Genomic DNA, 22,579 nt, shown 5'->3' with positions numbered 1-22,579 from the left:
CACGCAGTGCTCATTCCATCATGTGCCCTCCTTAATGCCCATTACCCAGTTACCCCCCTCCCCCCCCCAGCAACCCTCAGTTTGTTTCCTAGAGTTAAGAGTCTCTTACGGTTTGTCTCCCTTTCTGATTTCGTCTTGTTTTATTTTTCCTTCCCTTCCCCTATGTTCATCTGTTTTGTTTCTTAAATTACACATGAGTGAAATCATGTGGTATTTGTCCTTCTCTGACTGACTGATTTTGCTGAGCAATATGCCATTAGTTCTTATACTGAAATATGATTATTGATGAACCTTCTGATGTTCATTTCTGTGACAAAACTGCATATAGCAGTACTAATTTTAAACGTTGCTTTTTGTTTTTCTCCATTTGGGAATTAACTGATATACAAATATATGAGCATTTCTGTTTCTCTGTTTCACACTTACCATTAGGTTCAAAAGGCATGTGTGATTTATTTCAGGATTTTATATTCTATGTCCGTCACTCATACTTCTTTTCCATAACAGAGTTCAGACTTAGGAGTAAAACAGAAAAGTGAACTAAACAGTCGTTTGGAAGAGAAGACTAATCAGATGGCTGCTACCATCAAACAACTCGAACAAAGGTAAAAGTGCTATTTCTTGAGTGAAACATCTTGGGCTTTCAGTGCTGGAAGGGAAGAGAATGTGCTATGCATTTGGCAAGCAAAGTGTATGAAATTCTCCCAACTTAACACCAGACATGCTGGTAGAAAGCCAGTTAAATTTTGTGTTTCTCTAAGATGTCACTGAAAACATTTTTAAGAAACCTCAGCCTCTCCTGACTGTTTTGAACAGCAGAATGGTAACCCTCTTGTATAATCCCATTTCAATGTCATGTTGGAGGAGGGAGACCTACAAGGATGAAAGCACTTTTTTTATTTTTAAAGATTTTATTTATTTATTTATTTTGGCTTTAAAGATGTTATTTATTTATTTTTGCAAGAGAGTTCGAGCATGCATGCACAAGGGGGGAGGGGCAGAGGGAGAAGCAGGCTCCCTGCCGAGCAGGGAGCCCCATGTGGGACTTGATCCCAGGACCCTGGGATCATGACCTGAGCCGAAGGCGAAGGCGGACGCTTAACGACTGAGCCACCCAGGCGCTCTGAAAGCACTTTTACGTATGTTTGCAGTTGTTGTTTTCCTCTGTGTCACCAAATTCTTGGAATGCACTGATGCTAGTGATGCCAGGATACTGAAGGCCCTTCCAACACTTGAACTCCTTTCTCTCCTCCCTCCTATCTCCTTTTGCTCTCTTCTTTCTCTGTAGTGTCCACTGTCACCCCTGCCCACAATCTTAGGTCTGTCTCCAGCTCTGTCCCCCTCTAAAAACCCAGTCTTGGGTTTTCATCCTCTGACCAGCTGTTTCCGTCTGGTACCTACATTTCAGTCAGCCCGAAACACATCCTCTCCCTGTGCTACTTTTGTTTCTGTTTGGCTGAAACCGCCATTTCCTTTGTGGTGACTTAGCTGCCAAGAGAAATGGCCGAGATTTCAAGACTGAAGGAACATTCCGCGTGGCCAGTCATTCTGTGTTGCCACCTTGAACACCCACTGATCACCCTTCTTTCACTTGAGCCAGACTGCACGACTGCAGGCCTCTGCGCACGCTTGCACTTTTTCCATCCGTCCCTTGCCTGATAGCTCCACCAGCTAGGAAGACCATTCCTCATCCACTGCCTTGTTCTTCAGATCCGTTTTGTACATTCAGGCTCAAATGCCACCACCTCTCCTAAAGCTTCCGCTGATGCTGCTTCTCAGATAAAAATAATCTACCCATTGTCCTTCGTGGAATTCCCATAGCCTTACATCCATACCTGTCCATGCTGCTTGCTTGTCACCTTCTGCCCCACGTTATAACCCTTTATAGATGTATCTTCTGATGAGAGTGTGAGTTCCTCCAGGTTACTTAATGAATTTTTTAAGTTCCCTCATTGGATCTGTCTTAGTGCCATGAACATACACGGCATTCACTTAGCAGATGCATGAATGAACAAATGAATGGATGACTGGTTTTATTCAGATAATTCTTGACCGGGGAGCGTCCTGAATGGCACTGCATATTAATGGTAACTCACAAGTTATTGCAAATTAGTAAATACGTTTGAAACTTCTGATTTGGCTGATTTTAAATAAAAAGGTATCGGTCCATCTGGAAAGTTCCCTAAGTGCTTGCTCATAAGCAGTTATATGTTTATGATTTAACAAATTAATTTTGGTGTTCATAAATTGGGTTTTTGAAATGTTGCATAGAATTATTTTTCAATAGTTTTTTGACTTGGCATTTGAAGTAGACAGAACTAAAATAATGACTTCTTCAAGTATTAAGCTGACTTATTCTCTTGCTATTTTTGTCTTTCCCATTTATTCATTTTCTCATTTGCCTTTCACTCCATTTTTATTTTTATTTTACTAATTTAGTGAAAAGGATTTGGTGAAACAGGCAAAGACCTTAAATAGTGCAGCAAATAAACTGATCCCAAAACATCATTAGGCATTTGCATTTGGTCACCTCGCAAGTCTGATGTACAACTTAATTGTAAAGAAAGAAATCTGAAAGTTATTACATTTAAGCTCTGATTCTACATAAAATGTCACCAAAAATTGACTCTGAATTTGTTGGACTTTAAAAAAAAAACAATTTGATATCTAGGCCGTGGGTTTTTTCTTCTTTACTTTCTCCCCAGAGTTAGAACATTTAGTATAAGTTCTTAATTAATTGCCAAGTAAACTTTGAGAAATTACTTTGTTGACCAATAAGTAAACACACCATTTAAATGTTGACCAATAAATAAACACACCATTTAAAAAAAAAAAAACAGCCTAGGGAATGGACGCTCTGTGCATATATTATTGATGCCTTTATAGCCCAGGCCCAGACAATATCAGGTTCTAGGTGTGCTGTCCATACCAGCGAGCCTGCTCTGCCTTGCAGTGTAATGAACCACAGGTGACAGCCGTATGGACTTGGACTCTTCTACAGTCGCTCTGTCTCCTAGGCCATGGTCCCTTTCCACTTTCCTTGTGTAGGTTTACTCCCCAAGCCACGGATAAGTACTTAGTATTTCACTACAGTTCTGTTCTCAGTAACCAAGATTGCTTGCAACTTTTTTGCCTTAGTGACTTTGGGGGGGGTGGGGACCCACATCCTTACATTTCTTTAAAGTACATAGAGATAAAGTTAGTGATTAGGTAACTTATGATAACATAATGTGGAAGCTTGGAAAACCCTCCTAATATTTGTCATCTTCTACCTCTGCCATTTTCCTGCAATTCCACTTCCTATTTAGGTAGCTCAGAGAGAATAATTTTAATGAAAAAACTCGTCTCCCATAAAAACAAAAACAAAAAACACGACATTACACAATTTTCAGATCTATTCTGCTTTTCCTTTTGGAGTAAAGACAACAAGGTATAGACATGAGTGATGGTTTCCCACCTGTCATTTCTTGCTAGAGACATTTACTTAAGAGTTTCTGTTACTTTCTGTTCAGATGGGGATTTGCTAATGTCTCTGGGAAACTAACAATCTAATTATTAGAAAACCATTTCAGCGTAGGAAACAGATCCATGATAAACTCTTTATTATTTAGTCTAAAAATAAAAATTCCCAGTAGGTATCCATACATAGTAATTAGCAGGGCTTCTTTTTCTAAGTGACCACAGTTCTACTCCCCTTTCTAGGCTTTACATTGTAAATAATCCTATAAATACTTGGATTTTTTTTTTTTTAATGACTTTTGATTTGGGGGAACAGGCTTTACATAAGCCTTCATTCCTTCAAAAAGTCTTGGCAGAAAAAAAAATATTTTTTCTCATTTTGTTATGATTTGCAGCATTTCAGCTGCTTAGGTGGGAACAAAGATAACCCCCCTTTGCTTCTAGCTTTTGAAACTCTTTACCTTCTTCTTGGAAAAACCAGAATTAAGAGAGTAAGAGATTTCACACGTGCTTCTATAGGTCCTTACAGACTTGAACCAAAGTCAAGTCAAAGAGCATATGACCAACCTCACGGAATAACGTGTGCTCTTGAACTTATTTTAGTTCTTATAATTTTGCACCTATTCTTATCTTCATCAACCTTTTGTGGTGATGAGTTGCCTTTTCTATGAGCATTTGGAAAGAGTGCTCAACCACTAAAATAAAACGTTTTAAAGACTACAGGTAGCATGCTCTCCAATTCTATTCTATAGAGCCCCAGATGTTTCACCCCTTAGAACATGGTTCTTTATAGGTGCAAAGTTATGGGATATATAGAAGAAAACATTCATTAGAATTTTTTAGAGAATATGATCAGGAATCTTACATAGGCCCAGTGCTGAGTTGTTTGTCCACTTGGTCACACACCACCTGGTAGGAATGGAAAAGGAAAGAGACGGCCAAACTCTGACAAAGGCTTTTCCTTAGAGAAGAACTCAAAGCCTAGGTAAGGGTTAATGTACAATGTCAGTGATTTAATATAAGTTGTGGTATAGGGAAAGGACCAGGAAAATGTTCTAATTTCACATATAAGAAAGTAGTTGCCCATTTGCAAGTTCCAGTTATGTGTGTAAAGCAGAAATATAAGGTACCAGACCTATTAGGAAATAAACACGAAAAAGTGGGTTTAACTTTAATGGACTGTGTTGGCTTTGGATATGGATTTTCTAAAAAGTGATGTTTTATTGTTTATCATCTAATGGCTGTAAACTGTAGTACTAGAATAAAAAAAAAATGGAAAATCAACTTTTCCTCTGCCTGGTTCACCTTCATCTTGCTTTTCTTTAGAGTTTGTTTCTTCTCCATCTCCCCCCCCCACCCCCCGCCGCCCGTATAATTTCTTCCCCTGTGTCCTGCAAAGCTTTTTTTTTTTTTCCCCTCTCCTCTGTCTCTCCACGCCTTCTTCGTTGGGTTGCTTTATTTTGTGTTGTAAGCTTGGTCTTCCTCCCCACCATGGCTTTTGTTTTTTATCACAAGTTCATATGGCTCACATCCAGATTGCGCCAGGCTGAGCGAGGCCGCCAGTCTGCCGAGTTGGACAACCGTCTCTTCAAGCAGGACTTCGGAGACAAGATCAACAGTCTGCAGCTGGAAGTAGAGGAGCTCACCAGGCAGCGGTGAAGAAAGGGTGCCAGGAGCTGCCCCGGGAGGGGGGGGGGGTTAGTTCTAAGGCTAGCAGCAAGAGAAGGAGGAACCCTGAGCCAGCCCTCTCTGTTCTGTCCTTGCAACATCCTTTCTCTGGAATTAGCATTCAGGAAGCTTTGCATATATCAGCATTTCCAAAGTTTGTCAACATGCTTTGCCATCAAAGGAGGAAATTAGAACACAAGGTCCCAGATAAATAGAAAGGAATGAGAGTTAATAGCCAACTAACACTGATAATAATAGTATTCCCTAAATTTTTACTGTGTGCTGCGAACTTTACAAAGTACTACACAGGCATTTGGTCCTAACATCTTCCCATCAACCCTGTTAGTAGGTAATTGTCTTACCCCCATTGTCAGATGAAATTAATTAAGCTTAATGGGTTCAGTTTGTCCAGATTGACACAGTTCAGCTAGTAAGTGGCAGCACTCTAAAAGTCTGTCTCTCTCTGACTCCGAGTCCTTAACCACTCTTCCATATTGCCTGTCAAATGAGACTCAATTCTTTGCTGAAGCCATTGACTTCAAACAAAGAGAACTTTGTTGTTGGATATAAAAGCACATGGCTACTAAGGACACTAGTGGCTGGCAGTGGAACTGGGCATTGAACATTAAAGAGAGACCAGCTAATTAAGATGAAATGGGACGACAGTGTTGGTGATTTCTTACTGTTTCTTGCTGAAATTTTGTAAATACTGTCTTTTAATTATAGTAAATCCTACTAAATGTCATTCAGTTGACTACAACTCTTTATTAAGAGTTACTATTAAATACTGATATTCAGAGTGGTGACCCTTAGGCACTGGGAGATCTTAAAGCACGTCCTTTTTTTTTAAGATTTTATTTATTTATTAGAGAGAGAGCATGAGCAGGGGGAGGGGCAGAGGGAGAAGCAGACTCCCTGCTGATCTGGGAGCCCCATGTGGGGCTGGATCCCAGGACCCTGAGATCATGACCTGAGCCTAAGGCAGACACTTAAAACCGACTGAGCCACCCTTAAAGTACATTCTTAATTATCCAGGAAAGATTAAACATTATCTGTATTTTAGTGTTACTGGTTTTACTGTATTGTGTTTTAACACCTTAAAACCTGATTGTCCATATATATCTGGTAACTTTTTATTAATCAAGTATTAAAATTTAATTGCTGAGCTTTAAGAAAAGGGTTTGGCATTCTTTAGAGAATATGAGTGCAGAAATCCAAATTTTGATCCTTTTCCTCTCCCGCCCATCCCAGGCACCAGCTTGAGTTAGAACTAAAACTGGAAAGAGAAAGAAGGTTACAGAACAACAGGAGCATCCCAGGAAAGGTTTCTCAGAAGCCAGAACCCAAAACGGTAATATTGGATTATTCTCTTGGTCATTTACTTAATTTTTAGAGGCTACCTTGATGGGCCGGACAGTTTTCTCTCTGGGAACACAAGCTTAATGCTGTGGCCTCGAGTATGTAGATTGCAGACAGGACCCAGAGTGAACACAAGGCCTTGATTCTCAGTCTACCTCTAGATACTCTCTTGATTTCACATGGAAAAGAGGCCTCATAACCATGATTTCCAGTGACCCTCTTATCCCTTTCACTTTAAGTAAGATTATTTGGGTGTCTTAACAAACACTTGTGTTCCTCGGACTTCTGCTGGCTAGTATCTTTAATAATATGTTATAGTAATCCTTCCCAACTCTGAATTTCCCTTTAACAGAATTGTCTTAAATGTGGATTTGCTTCTGTATGCCTTTTTCAGAATCATGAGGATTTCAGTTTTAGTATACTCAAGGTACTTTTCTCTCGGGAAAATTAGAACAAGAGGGAACTGGAGTTGCTTGGGGAAAAGAAAGTAATACAGAATGTCTAAAGAACAGCAGTAGAAGTTTCTACACAACAGTCTTAGGAGAGAGACCCCCAGCTCCTATAATGGTGAGGAAGCTAAAGTTGAATAAGACCATCTCTGGGACCCAGGAAACAGGAGCCAACCTCTTCAAACAGTAAAATCAGAAAAGTATGGAATACTTACTCAAAGACAAACACAGGAAAAAAGTAGCTTCTTCGTTTATATTATATATAACAAAGCAGGACAAATGTATAAGCTTCTTATTTAACATTTCTAGAGAGATGCCAATTTGCTGGAGAATAGCAAATAATGGTAAATAGAAATGTATTATATAGTACTCATTACTACTCATTTAAAGTGTGCAAAATACCACTGTTTTTGTAGCATGCCATCTTTATTAGTTTAGTTTAGCAACCGTGAAATCTACTTAGCAGGGCTTACGGAGATTTATTCACATTCTTGTCCGATCTTACCCTGCTTTTCCAGTGAGGCCCTACGTTCCTCAGTCTTGAACTGCCCTGCAGTAGAGGCTCCAGGAGTGTAAATACTGCGTTAACCTCCTTTCCCTGACACGAGGGGTCTAAGAACGTGCATTCTATTTTTGGAGGCTGATGGACGGCAGCTCAGGACAGACAGCAGTGTGTGTGTGCCACAGAAAGAATTTGTCACTAAAAACTGCCCAGGCAGGGCTTCCAAGCTTCGGTAGAAATGCAGTTTGGAACTTCACATCGGTCCTTCAGAGTAGAAAACTCCTCAGGTTGTATGGGCTGCGTAAGTTGTCGTGACATCGTGGCAGCTACTTGACTGAGTGCCAGAGGATTACAGTCTGCTCGATACGGGGTGCTTGGTTTCCCCAGTTTTCCAGAGCCCAGCTGGGACTCGGGGGTGGAGACAGATGTAGATACACGGAAGTAACTAAGATACCCTAAGACGTAACTGATACTTTGAGCCCACTCTGTAAATAAATAGGATATATTCTGAATTTTATTTGAATTGCAAGAGTTAAGAAGGAAAATATCTACTCTGAAAATCATTTGTTGCAAACTCTATCGGAACAATTTGTTAAGAAACTACTTAGAGCAAAGAATGAGGGAAAATATCTCGAAAGTTAAATTCCTTCCCTAACAAAAAAGCTGCTTAGTTTTATACCTAAGCTAAGACAGTACAGAAGAAAATGTCTGCAACATCATCACTGTTGAGCCTTCTGAATAACTAATAAATTGGGCTGTTTTCTCTTGGCAGGATGGGAAGCACAAAATTCAAGAGGAAAATATTAAACCAAAAAGGCCCCTGGACGAAAGCCACAGGTGTTTGTTAATAAAGTACTAACGAAGACATAACGCTGTTTGGGGGTGGTGGGAAAGAGGGCGCTTTTGATATAATTGGCAGTGGCACAGACCAGACACTGACTTGTAATATTAATATTCCAGAAAGACATTTTGAAGGGGGAGTGACTAAATCAACCAGAGAACACATATTAAACCAAACCCACTTAGTCCATTTCAGAAGAAAGAAGGGTGATCAAGCTGCCCTCTGACTCTTCCCTGGTTAATCCCCAAACTCAAATTATCTATCACTTCAGAGATTATTTCTCATCTTTACTGGATTGGTATCACAGAGGAACGGAGTACAAATCATAGCAATTCTTAGGTTCTTAAATGTACTCGAGTATGACTTGTTTCCACCTACATGCTACGTGAAAGGCAGCTATGTTTCAAATAAATCCTCTCATTTTCTTTGTGTCCTTTCTCTTAAGGGTCTCAAACAGCTTAACTTGATGCCTTTTTCTTAACTCTTCATCTGATCTGCTCACTATGAAAACCATAGGATTGTTTCAAGGAAATTGACTTTTAACAATTATTTTAGCAGGTAGAAATATAACAATGTTACATGGTGCCACGGCATTAAAAAGCGAAGGAGGTCCAACTGTATAACATTCTGGAAGAGCCAAAACCATGGAAACAGTGCTTGCCAGGGGTTCGGGGGTATTCATGGGTGAGCACAGAGCATTTTTTAGGATGGTGAAAATACTTACATGGTACTGTAATGATAGATACATGTCCTCCATTTGTCCAAACCCCTAGAATGTACAACACCAAGAGTGAACCCTAATGCAAACTGCAGACTTTGAGTAGTTATGATGTGTAATGCAGGTTCATCGATTGTCACATCGTTTGCGCCCCCCCCCCCCCACCGCCGGGTGTGGAATGTTGATACTGGGGGAAGGGGGGAGGGCAGGCAAAGTGTATGGGAAACGTCAGTACTTTCTGTTCCGTTTTGCTATGAACCTAAAACTGCTCCCAGAATCAGTCTGTTACAACAACAGCAGCAAAGGTTAGTAACAAGAAAGATAGCACAGAGGGGCTTGGAGAGCACTATACAGCATACATTTTTGGCAACTGTCCCTGTCCAGGCTTTGATGCCTCAAGAATGAGGTAGAGTGTTACCTGAGCAAAGTCGCTGCTGGAGAAGAAAAATCACACAGTCCCAACAAAAAACTCGTTATGCAGGTACTTGACCTCCAAGGCCAGAATGATTCCAAAGCCTTTAAGTTTACTCCCTAAGAGAGCACGGCCTAATCCAGGACTAACCTTAAACTACCCTACAGATCAGCATGGGCCACAGAAAGGTACTAGAAAGGCTGTAAAATTAACGAGGGCATAAAAGAGCCTTTCAGAATCAGCCCCATTCCAGACTAAAACCAAGCCATTTACAGACAATCAGGAGTACCTTACATGCCAGCCTCTGATTTCGGCCATGGGAATATAAGACAACACTACCTTCTATCTGTATTGTGCTTTGCAGCTTAAATAGTGTGTTTCACATTCATTATCTCCTTAAAAATGTAATTCTCCAGATGAGAAAACTGAGGAGCACAGAGAGGCGAGGTGTCTCACCTATAAGTGGCCTCTGCTTACATTGTTTTCTTTGTTGATTCCTTTGCTTGCCGTTAATAGCTGCTTCCAAAGCCTGTCCTGGCCGGAACAACAATCCTAAAACATAGCCAGGTTTCTTGGGATTATGGTCCAAGGAACAGCCTGGAAACCTGGTCACACTGGTGGTCACACTGCCACTCCGTGGAGACTCAGAGCCACTGTGGATCTGTGGTGTATTATCCCCAGAACTGCTCCTCTTAAATTCTGTTCCAAATTGGGAAAATCAGGGTGAGCTCAGCTAGGTCTCGGGAAGAAATAGTTCAGCCTGAATGGGTACTCCTGTGACAGTCTCATTCATTTCCCTTACCCTGATTAATTTGCTGAAGAAGTTCACATTTTAAGGACATTTGGAAGAGGGGACGAATACATGACATATAATGGGTCGACTAATATAGTAAAAGATATTAAAATGGATAGCACTGGCCATTGGAGTTCTACAGGCTGGGATACAAATGCTGAAGTATTTTCTTGGTAGTAAAAACAAGGCATACAATATAACTCCAAGTCTGTTTTTAAACAGGAACCATAATGTAGGTCAAGGATCAGATTCTGCTAATAGATTTAACAACCAAAATTTCCTCTCCTTGGAGGTCAAGATTGACAACTTGTGCCAACAACATTAAAGAACCATGTTGTTGCTTTTTCTGTGCTTTTGAAATGATTCACATAGAAATATAGTAAGTTGCTGTTTGTTCCTGTTTTTAATTTTCCATTGTAGGCTGCAGTCTCACCCTGTGGATGAGCAGGTAATGGATTCTCCCGTTCTGACATCTTGTATGAATTACGTAGTTGGCTGTGCTATCCCTAGCTGTACACAGGCAGCCTGGAAAGTCAGTGAATGCACACAGGCCCCTGGGGCCCATCCTTTTAACAGCATCCTTAACAAACATGCCTTTGGCTGAAACTTTCACCGGAAGTAGCAGAGCTCTGAGCAATTTACTAAGTAAACAGCAGGTCTCACTTCTTACTTGAAATTCTCTTTGCCATACTGTGGGACCTAAGAGAACTCACTGTACCTCTTTTTCCCTTAGTTTTCCCTTCCATAAAACAGAAAAAAATTCGTCTTGATCACTTGGAAATAGACAAATATAAATGGTTGCAAGATACTTTGCAAGTATAATAGGATATGACAACTGCAAAGAGAAAGATGATAAATGTGTCTGTGACTGAGCCACCCTGTCATTTAACCAGTGAGATATAAAAAAAAGCCTACTGCTTTCCATTCTTGATGATATAGTAGGACAAGAGGGACGGGACTTTTTTTAACTTTCTATTTCACACTCGTATCCTAGACTTTTCTTTTTATAAATAAAGTCACGTTACTTTTTTATAAAAATAAAAAGAGCTCCAAGGATATTGATGGGATTACCAGAGCTGTATTAAGGTGTTAGAACCATATGTCATTTGTTTCTTTAGCTTCCAGATAGTCTGTAGTGCGGTTCTGTTAATTTTGTAACTAAGAAAATGAATATTCTGAAAGTATTAATATTTCTGGGGCTAAGAGAAACTAACTGGCTTAATATGTGGTTTAGGATCAGCCGCTGCTCTCTGAAAAGCCACAGACGTGTCAGCTGTGCCAGGAAGATGGCAGCCGAACCAAGATAACAGTGGTGAGACCCAAACAGGTTCTTCGTAGGGATGTCCCTTTCAATAATAGGGACTTTGCTGTGTGTAGTACAGAGTGGGGAGAAGAGCAAAAAGAAACAAGCATTTATAAAATACCTGTTTAAAAAATAGATATTTTTTTTCAGTCATAGTAAGTCATGTCGGTAAATCCCCATTAAAATAAATACAACTTTTAAAGATTAAATTTATAACTAAATGTTTATTGAGTGCCTATTGTGTGGAATGGGCTGGAGAAAGAGAAGTGAACAAGCATAGACCAAGTCCTGTTGTAAAGCTTATCTCCTTTGTGCCATCATTTTATAGATGAAGAACCTTGGGCTCAGAGATTTTAAGTACACTTCTCAAAGTTGACTCAAGTCATAAGTGGCAAAGCCCACAGGCTGCAACCTGACTTTGGCCCCACAATCTATACTCCTCTAATACTTCATCCTGCTTAGAACAAATCAAATAGTTGGGGGGGGGCGGGGGGATTCTTTGAATTATTTGGAGAATCAGCCTCTGCGAGGGAAATGAGCCCTCTCCACCAAAATCACTTGTTTTCCCCCCGGATCATCAGGGGTCTCTGGCAGAGCACTTCCCCAGTTTGTTAGAGTAGGCAGAGTGAAGGAAGTGTTCAGATACAGTGAGTGTTCTGATAGTCAGGTCTTTGACCCACTCATAGTAGTATCCCCCAGGATGTAATATGGTGCCCATTTCATTGTAGATGCTCAAGAAATGGACAAATGACTGTAAGAAACAGGTGCTTGGAAGAGATAAGGAAATGTGCCCAAATTCTGGATTGCAACCTGCATGCCGCCATTTGCAATCTTGCTGAATTTTAACAAGCAAAATTATAATGTGATCTCGTCTTAAATTAGCAGAATCCAAGAAAGATGAACTGCCTTTATAGAATTAGAATTGGAATTCTAGAAATAGGTCCCCAAATAAAGAAACTGCTAATCTAATTCTGGCTTTTCTAAGCCATGCAGAGTAACTGCAGTATGTCAGAGGAAAATTCCTCTCAGGCTTTCAAATAAAAGTGACCCCCTACCTCTACTGCACCGTCAGGAAGGTGAATTGTTTGGGAGGAAGTGGCATTATTAATGGGGGAAGTGACTCTTCACAGCCTTTATATAGGGACCCTTGGAGCTATGTGTGCTCCACCCTATCACAGCCTTACCAGTGACACTGCATAATAACCCACGTGCCGCCCCATTGCATGACCGCTAAAGACTCAGAATGCTTCAGAAAGAGACTAATTTCCCTATAAAGAGGATGCAGGGAGCTGTGCTCCTGCTGCACTGATATCCCAAGGGATGTGCTTATGGAGCATTCTAGGAGAGCAGTAAGTACATCAGTGTATTGGGAATTTTACTTCCGGTTCATGCTCGGCAAAATTTGTAATCCTAGGCTGGCTACCCAGTCCATTGCTAGGTCACTCACTGCCTGCCTTATTTGGACTATTCTTAGGTACTTACAAACTGATTTTAGAATTAGCCCACCTAAAAGTGAATGTGATGAATGAAAGTACTCTAAAGATAAATTATTTGTATATTATCTGTTCTTTGGAATTCTGTGGCACTGCTTCTCTTCATTTAGACCTAAGAATTAGACGGTAAGCTTCTTTGTAGACAGAAATGGTGTTTGGTCAGATTCTGGCACCTAGCAAACATTCAGTCAATACCTGATGAGGCATTGAGCATTTACCATATTTGGCCTTTTATATCCCATGCATCCGTATGCTCTGCCCTTCTATTCGCTGCCTAACCTCCCTCTTTTCCTTGTAGAATGTGTGTAAGAACTGCAGAGGAACTTTCTGTAATGGCTGCTCAACAAACGAACTGCCTCTTCCTTCAAGTATCAAGCCTGAGCGAGTCTGCAATCCCTGCCACGAGCGTCTGATGAAACAGTATTCCACCAGCCCATCGTAAGACTGGAAGCCAAGACCTGGACCGGTGTCTCCACCCGTGTTAGATGTCAGGATCTCCTAGAGCCCAGAACTTAGAATCAACTCCCTTGTTGATAGGACTGATTTAAATAAGCCAGGTCCAGGGAGAAAAGGCAGTGGCTGGGGGCGCTGGAAGGTTTGCTCACTTTCCCTAATGACTGTATGAATAAAAGTTACTCACTTGAGCCTCTCTTCTAAATCTAAACCCCACCTTGAAGGCTTTATTTTATAACATGTCTTTGGAGGGGCTATTCATTTTTATGAATAGTGATAATACTGGCGTGGATATAATAGGAGAGAGGGTCCATACAGATAAGAAAAAAAAAAGGAAAATGATCATCTCCTTCTGTTACATTTGCAGATTCAAAGGGGAAAGATAAATGTTAACTGAGATCAAAATGATGTTTTATATTATCCCCAGGTGCCGCTAGACATAAACCGTTTCCTCTTCACCCCCACTACCTACCTCTTTAAAGTATCTCTACCAAACTGTGAACCCAAACTCAGGGAAAAGAAATTAAAGAGTAATATAAATTTTGAATGTACTTAAAACAATGTAATTTATTATAGTTTCAGGACCAGAAAGGTCCTGGCCTTACAAGTTTTCAGTATCAGAATAAGAGGAACATTTGCCATTTCTCCACTTAATGACTTCAAAAGTAAATATCTGCCCTTTTCAGAATGTCCTCCTGCAAAATAAAAGCCAACTCCCTTCCTAGGCCTTCCCTGCTCTCCCAAGTCATAATGAAAATTGTGTTTTAAAGATAGGGTTTGACTTTGCAGATAGGTATTGAAAGCAAAGCTTAGTCAGGTGTAAAGTAAAACAATTTTAATTTGTCCAAGGCTGAGATCAATTAGCTCAGAATATTTATTAAATTTTTTTGAATAAAGGCTACCTTCTTCTGAGCCAAGGATTAGAACTGGTAGGTTTGTTGGAAAGTGTGATAATTAAACATCTCTTCATAACAAACCCTTTGGGGAAAAGAGGGGGAAGTGCATTCCACAAGGGAAGAAAAACAGTGGTATGTGCTATTTTGATTATGTTAAATGTGTCTAGATTGTTGATTCCAATTAAGACCTAAGAAGATACGATTCTGTAACTGGTTTAGAATTCTGGGGTGGAAACATCCTGGAACCATGATACTTGATAAATTCTCCTCAAAAGGGTTATAGCCTGGGAAAGACTTGTTATTCCGGAAGTCTGGCCTGTTACATGGTGAAGCTGAGCTTTAAGAGTACTAGGGAAAAATAAAATCTAATAATTCTAGCCTAGGTTTTTGAGTGTTTTTTTCCCTTTAAGTAATATTGTGTGTGTGTGTGTGATTCTTCATCTTATTTTTGGCCACCTACAGGTTTTCAGCACTGTTCTAGGTGCTACAGGTAATGTGGAGAATTACCCTAAATTAGCAAAAGCTGTTTTATAATTAGTTTTGAATCAAATTGAAAAGAGGCAGCTCTACCTGGAATATGAGGAAGAATATGTAATTAGCCACTTGAGATTTTATTGTGACTTACACATAAAGCTACTTAGCCTTTTTTTTTGCCCCAACAAAACTCCAAAGATCTCTTATTAGTGAAGCTGTCCGCAAAAGCAAGGGAACCAAGTCATGAATGCCTTGACTTCATGTTAGGTCTGTCTTCCTTAAAAATTGTGCTTTCCACTATTCACAGGGTAGCATCAACAAGAATACCATTCTTAGGAATAAACCACCAAAGAGGCAGAAGATTTGTACACTAAAGACTACAGAACATTGCCTAAAGAAATTAAAGATCACAACAAATGGGAGGACACCCCGTGTTTATGAATTGGAAGACTTAATATTGCTAAGATGCCAGTATGACCCAAAATCATCTACAGATTCCATGTAATCCTATCAAAAATCCCAGTATTTTTTGAAGAGAACCATCCATCCTAAATTTATATGGAATCTCAGGCGACACCCAAATAGCCAAAACAATCTTGAAAAAGAACAAAGTTGGAGATCTCACTTCTGACGTCAAAACTTAGTACAAAGCTACAGGGATCAGAACAGTATGGTAAAAAAAGAAATAGCACGGTACTGGCATAAAGACATAGACCAGTGGAATAGGAGAGCTTAGAAATGAACCTTCACATATATGGTCTAATGATGTTTTAGAAGGCTGCCAAGACCAGAAGGGGCTTGACGGACAGTCTTTTCAACAAATCCCTTGAGAAAATCGGATGCCCACATGCTAGGGAAAAGAAGTGGGAGAACTAAACAAACGAGCTAAACTAGAACTCGGGGAAAATAAAAACAGGAAAAGAGTGTAACATTCAATTTGGCACTAGTTCATCGGGTAAGACACCAAAAGCACAGGCAACAGCAACAACAAAAATAGCATGGGTCGGACTTTCATCCAAACCGTGGACAAACGAACTCGTGTGTGTTGGTGGTGGTGGTGCAGCCACTGCGGAACAGGACGGGTCCTGAAGGAACCGCAATCCCCAGGTAGGAACAGCAATTCCCCCTCCGGGGATACCACACTCAAAAGTGAAAGCAGGGACTCAAACATATTTACACACCTATGTTCACGGCAGCATCTACAATCGCCAAAAGGGGAAGCAACCCAAGCGTCCACCAGTGAAAGCAGAAACAATGTGGTAGATACCCACGATGGAATATTATTCCGCCTTAGAAAGGAAATTCTGACACATACTACTACGCGGATGAACCTTGAGGACATTAGAAGTGAAACAAGCCAGTCATAGAAGGACAGGTAGGACTCCACTTGTGTGAGGTCCCTAGAGCAGTCGAGTTCAGACACAGTAGAATGGCCGCTGCCAGGGGTTGAGGGAAGGGGGACGACCCATATGGGTTCGTACACAGCTCTGCTGAGAGGATCTAGAAGCCAACACTCGGTAGCAGTGGGCACAACCCAGTATCGAATCTCTCATTAGAAACTAAAGCTTGGGTTTGTTTTTGTTTTTTAAGATTTTATTTATTTGACAGCACAGCAGGGAGAGTGGCAGGCAGATGGAGAGGGAGAAGCAGGCTCCCCACTGAGCAGGGAGCCCGATGCGGGGCTCAGTCCCAGGACCCTGGGATCATGACCTGAGCCAAAGGCGGACGTTAATGACTGAGCCAGCCAGGCACTCGTAAAGCTTGGTTTCTAACACCATTATCCACTAAAAGGGACCAGGGCTCTTAGAAGAAATGGCTGATGCTAGGCCTGGGACATCTTGTAATGCCAGAAAGTAAGGTGGTAGCATAAAAACCAAGGGATGGGAGACACTGAAGGGATACAGAAGCCAATAAAAAGCTCCCAGTGGCCAAAGCTGAAACAGTGTGAGCAACAAAATAATGTAGCATAGGATTATAAGCCAAAGTACAAAATATCTGAGCCCATATTGATATAAAAGATTATAAATGAGGGAGAAGTGGCACATCTACACAGAAAAATTCCAAATAATTTTATAGCTACTATTTAACTTCCCACCTCTTGAACGTGGGCTGTGCTTAGTAACTTGCACAATATAGAAAGTACAATTTTAAAAAAAAGTACAATACAGAAAAAGAAAAAAGGAAATTTATATATAGTCACCTAGCAAACACCATCTTGGCCAGGTGATCAAAATTGATGTCAGTGATAGTCATGCTGACATCATGAATCTTTCCTAAGGTGTAGTGAAAATGACACCCTTGTGTTCTTCCTCCCCAAATCCTATAACTCCACTGTAACCATGAGAAAAACCTCAGAAAACTCCAACTGAGGGACATTCTACAAAATACCTGACCAGTCAGTACTCCTTAAAATTGTCAAGGTCGTCAGAAACAAAAAAGTTGGGAGATTAAAGAGACATGATGACTAAATGTAATGTAGGCCCTTTTTAAAGAATTGTATTTCAGAAGTGTCCATGTTTTGATTTATAGCAAAACACCTTTCAAATAACTTGGCCTAATATATCCCCTTAAAGGTCCCTCAAGTCAAATCTTAAGGTTTCTTAGACATTTGTTGGCTTGGGGATTTGTCAATTATCAAGATCTTTTATTCCCCACATCCCTGAAGACAATTAATTTTGTTAACACATTACTTCTGTATAAGAGAATTTTGTAAGTATGTCTACCAAATCAGAAATCAAATATCTGACATACAATTTCTACACCTAAAATAAAAGGCAAATTTTATTCAAAGACAGCATACTGAAATGTAAAGTTAGTTAAAAAATAGAGCCAGTGACCAGTTGTAAGCATTGCTGAGGATGTCAGAGTCCTAGGAGTTAATAATTAAGCTTGGTAAAGAGAGAGCACTCCGGCCTCCAATAGGCAGATAGGACAGAAAAGCCAAAAAAGTCCCCAGGCAGCAACACTGCCTTACCATTTGGGGGTGCTGCTTTCTGACACAATAGCATCATTCATATTCAATTATAAGGTCTATCAAAAAGAATTTATTCTTGTAAGTTAAAGCAGGTTAAAAATTAGCCCAATATTAAAACTTGTATTCCCCCATTTGCTTTCTTGAAGAGACCAAGAAATGGATGATACTGCCAAGTGACAGAAAGAAAGGTTGAGAGCCTCTTTAGTTCAGTTAGAACCAGGTTATGTTTTGGGATCACAGGTCTTTGAATATACTTGAAATTTCACCTGTGGACTTCAAATTCAGTCAGGATCATTTTAAAGACTTTTTCTTAAATATACCATGGTGATCCTTGTTTCACTGAGTCCATTCATATTCTCATCTACCTTGGTTTCCATGTCTTTTCACCAGGTACTTTCAAAATCATTTCACTATAATGACCTAATTCTGACACAAAGCCTAGCAGCCATAAAAGGGGAGATTTAAGAGTTGCCACCACACAGGGGTACGTGGATGGCTCAGCTGGTTGAGCATTCGCCTCTTGATTTTGGCTCAGGTCATGATCTCAGAGTCACGAGATCAAGACCCATGTCGCGCTCCACGCTCAGCATGGAGTCAGCTTGGGATTCTCTCTCCCTCTCCTGCTGCCCCTCCCCCCACTCGCATGCTCTCCAAAATAATAAGAATTACACCAGATAAAAATAATTTCTGCCATGATAAGCAAACAAAATGACAAAGCGCTGAGGGGAAAGGTATTTAGTTAGCTCACTGCAAGAATAAAGGGTTCTTATTAAGAAAAAAAACCAAACACAATTTAGAAAAGTGGTCAATAAATATCACAGAAAGGCAATTGGCAAAATTCAGTTTGTGGAAACCTCTACAGGTTAATCTTATTTCTTCAAATAAGGGCAAAAGAAATGGAAGGGGAAACACACAGATTAAAAGAAATAAGAGGCACTTCATCTTCACTAAAGAAGATATTTGTATGGCCAATAAGCTTATGAAAAAATGTTCATTATCATCAATTGTCATGAACAGCAAATTAAAACCACAATGAGATACCACTACACACAGAATGGCTAAAATTACAAGCTGGAACCAAACGGTGAGGATGTGGACCTACTGGAACTCTCATATTGTTGGTTTTACAAAACAGGATGACTTTAGAAAAAAGTATGTCAATTTCTAGTAAAATTAAAAATATATCAATCTTACAACTCAGGATATTCAACTAAGTACTACCCAAAAGAAATTAAAACGTAGATCCACAAAACGGCTTGCACAAGAATGTTCACAGCAACTTTATTGGTAAGAGCCAAAAACTAGAAACAGCCCATTGTCCATCAGTTGTTCATCTAAGTGAAAGGTTAAACTGTGGTATTTTCCTACAATGGAATACTACTTGGCAATGAAAAAGGAACAAAGAGCTGAAACATATAGATGAATCTCAAAACATGCTGAGTGAAAATTTACACAAGAATACATTTATATGAAGTTCTAGAATAGGTCAACCAATCTATGGTAAAAACAAAATCCTAACAGGGAGAAGGGACGGGAGAGGTGCAGGACTTGACTGGGTAAAGAAATTTTCTGATGTGATGGAAATGTTCCATAGCTGGCTAGAGGTTTGTGTTACACAGTTGTACATTAAAACTCATCACGTGGTAGGTACACTTAACATTTGTTCACTGTAAATTTTACCTCAAGAAAAAAAACTCTAACAGTATGTATTTCAAAAAGCTCAAGAGTCAAGTACGTCTACAACTTTGGTATCTATAAAGAAAAAAAGACAGATTGATGGAAGGACAGATATAACACAATGCAGAAAATATGACAAAATATTACTTGTAGAATCTAGGTGTAGGTATACATGTTTATAATTTAACTATTCTGTATACTTGAAATTTTTAATTGAAAAATGTTGCAGGGGAGTCATAATAACCAAATGCAATGTGTGGATTGTTGTTTAGATCCTGATTCAAATAAACTTTTTAAAAAATTACTTTTCAGATAGATATTTGTGATAGGAAATTAGTATTTTTAGGAATGGTGGTTTTTTTTTTAAGTCCTTTTTAAAGAAGAGACGTATACTGTAATATATTCAGATAAAGTGATGCTATGCCTTGGATATGCTTTAAGATTAATATGAGGAGAATAAGTAGAGGGGGATAGTGGGGGGGGAATGGGGACAGGATATGAAGACAATTCACAGAAAGTCTTAAATATGAAATGCTACCTCGTAAGAGAACACCACCGCGGGTTTTTTTAAACCAGTCAGATTGGCAAATAGATTGCTAATATGCTGTGTTAGTGAGGCTATGGGAAAATGGGCACTTGCGTTGCTGGTATAAACTAAGAAAAAACAAATTATTGATATAAGTTTAATTTTAGATATAAATTACAAGTGCACAAACTCTGACCATTTATCCTAGAGAAATTTATGTATGTACAAAATGACATAAATTTATACAAGGTAATTCATTTCAGCATACAATAGCAAAAGATTGGAAACAATTCACCTGTTCACTAGTAAGGGACAGGTTAAATTACGTACATCCATACTGTACACTTTAAAAAATGAGAGGATTTTATATATGGATATAAAATGATCTTTGGGATGTATTAAATGGGAAAAAAATGGCACAGAACAGCATGTATAGTATGCTATAATTTATATTTTAAAAAAATGAAAATGTCTATTAAATATTTGTTTATCTATACAGTAAATATCACTGCAAGTTTACACTGGAAACTAATGACAGGGTTGCCTAAGTAGGGGAACTAAGTGGCTAAAGCACAGGATGGGAGGGAGACTTCACTGTATATCCTTTCATATCTCTCGAATTTTATTTCATTCAAAAAATAAAATATAAACAATTTACAAATTACCCCACCATTTATTTTCATATCATCAAGGTTTAAGAACTAAATTAAACCTTCCTATATCCCTGTCCTAAAATTTAATAAGAAAACCACCTAACTAAAAAGCTGGGCAAAAGATCTAAACACACATCTCACCAGAGACAATATGCAGATGCAAATAAATGTATAAAAAAGATGCTCACCATCTTAGGTCATTATGGAATTGCAAAATAAAACAAGATAACGAGTAAACACCTATTAAAATAGCTCAAATTCAAAACACTGACAACACTCAATGCTGACAAGAATGAACTGCTGCAGGAACTCTCATTCATTGCTAGTGGGAATGCAAAATGACACAGTTACCTTGGAAGTTTGGCAGTTTCTTACAAAACTAAACATAGTCTTACCATATGATCCAGCAATCTTACTTCTTGGTATTTACCCCAATGAGTTGAAATCTTACGTACACACAAAAACCTACACATGAATGTTTATAGCAGCTTTATTCCCTTCCTACAAACCTCAGAGATTCTTTTCTAATCTGAATTGAGGGAAAATGTATTCCTACTACATGACAGCACTTTTTTTCAAAGCCTCTGGCACTTAAGCCTGCTTCTACTTTACTGCTGAGATACACCATTCTACTCCATAACACAGGTCCTGCCAGGTGAATGTGAACGCTTTCACATAATTTAGGGGAAACTCCTCAAACAATGGAATGTTTTAAATTATAAAATGAATAGGATATAACCCAAAGAAAAAACTCCAAACGAGAATCTGTTGAAGGACTGTTCGTGGCAGAGGATGCCGACAGGACATGCTAATAATAAGCAGGGCCTTTGCCTCAAAATGGCACATGGCTCTAAGTGGGCTTCTCCTGCTTCCTCCTCCCCACACCACAGCAGCAGTGAGGATTTAGAGCCTTCCACGCCACAGTGGACTCGGTCTCCCTTCCCACCTGGCAGAAGCTGCATCCACCCACTCTGGTTCTGCTTCGTTCTCGATGTGAGTGTATCAATCAGATCACAATCTCCTCCTTGGTATCTATAAGCTACTTATCAGAGTTGTCCCCACAATTCAAGTGGCTAGCCACAGCAAGATGGGTAACCTGTCTGTATCTAAACCTGCTTTTTTATAGCTTTATCACTAAAGAGATTATAAGGACACAAAGGACCCAAACACAAGAGCAAAACTCACCATCATAACTTCTTTCAATAGCTAATGATAGTACACAACCCAGTTTTGTCAAATTTTGGGAGACAGAAGTATGTCTTTCGACTGGATGGAAAGAAAAGATTACTTTTAATCTATTACGTGCTTTTCTTCTCCTTCCAGTAGCTACATTTGCCTTCTCAGCAATCATTCACTTACTAGCCTAAATCACGAGCTATCACCTACTAAAGGAGTAAAATACACGAAGTCCTAAGATGACTTCCCAAGGACGGCCAGCTCTTGTACTGAGCACTGAGCCGCTAGCGTAGCAAGACGCCCCTTGCCGCCTTCACGCTTACCCACCACATAACCTCTTAATGCTTTTGCTCTCATTCTCTTCCTAGAGATGTACAAATGAAATCCATTAGCTTTAAAATAAAGTAATTGCAAATGAATTAATTTCTCACCAACCCCAATCCCAACAGTCCCTACAGATTTTTTCCACAGCAAATTAAATACCTACTGCTAAACAGAAAAAAGACCATATTCTAATAGATCACACAGCTACAGACGCCACTTCTGAGAGCTTGGTACACTCAGCCATCCGTGAAAACACATTTCTACTTAAGTACTAATACTGAATAGGTTAAGATGGTTAATGAAGTCATGTTTATATGGGATGATGAAAATACAAACGAAAATTGCCATTTCTTCTTAAACTATACCAGGATTTGACGTAACAAAAATATATTTGCTTGATACACACACTCCAAAATAAATACTCTTAGG

General features: G+C 39.5%; 1 protein-coding gene across 7 annotated transcripts in view; it reads left to right on the top strand.

Moving 5' to 3' along the window:
* The window catches only part of RUFY3 (RUN and FYVE domain containing 3), a 78,976-nt gene extending 64,253 nt beyond the window's left edge, over positions 1-14,723 (top strand). For 4 of the 7 annotated variants that reach the window (XM_081812298.1, XM_081812299.1, XM_081812300.1 and 1 more), the window contains 7 exons: positions 508-605; positions 4,995-5,114; positions 6,379-6,478; positions 8,210-8,274; positions 10,622-10,649; positions 11,436-11,513; positions 13,296-14,723. In XM_081812298.1, the coding sequence (XP_081668424.1) occupies positions 508-605; positions 4,995-5,114; positions 6,379-6,478; positions 8,210-8,274; positions 10,622-10,649; positions 11,436-11,513; positions 13,296-13,439 (633 nt within the window). In that variant the 3' untranslated portion in view covers positions 13,440-14,723. Of the gene's footprint in view, positions 1-507; positions 606-2,439; positions 4,744-4,994; positions 5,115-6,378; positions 6,479-8,209; positions 8,275-10,621; positions 10,650-11,435; positions 11,514-13,295 lie in introns of those variants that run through there. The other 3 variants (XM_081812303.1, XM_081812304.1, XM_081812305.1) reach the window with 1 other exon arrangement.
* Positions 14,724-22,579: the final 7,856 nt, after the last annotated feature.

Source organism: Leptonychotes weddellii, chromosome 2 (genome assembly GCF_054177405.1).
Source record: "Leptonychotes weddellii isolate Sample4059 chromosome 2, ASM5417740v2, whole genome shotgun sequence".
Classification (NCBI taxonomy): domain Eukaryota; kingdom Metazoa; phylum Chordata; class Mammalia; order Carnivora; family Phocidae; genus Leptonychotes; species Leptonychotes weddellii.
The sequence above is the reverse complement of the archived record's forward strand: the minus strand, read 5'-3'. Positions and strand labels throughout refer to the sequence as shown.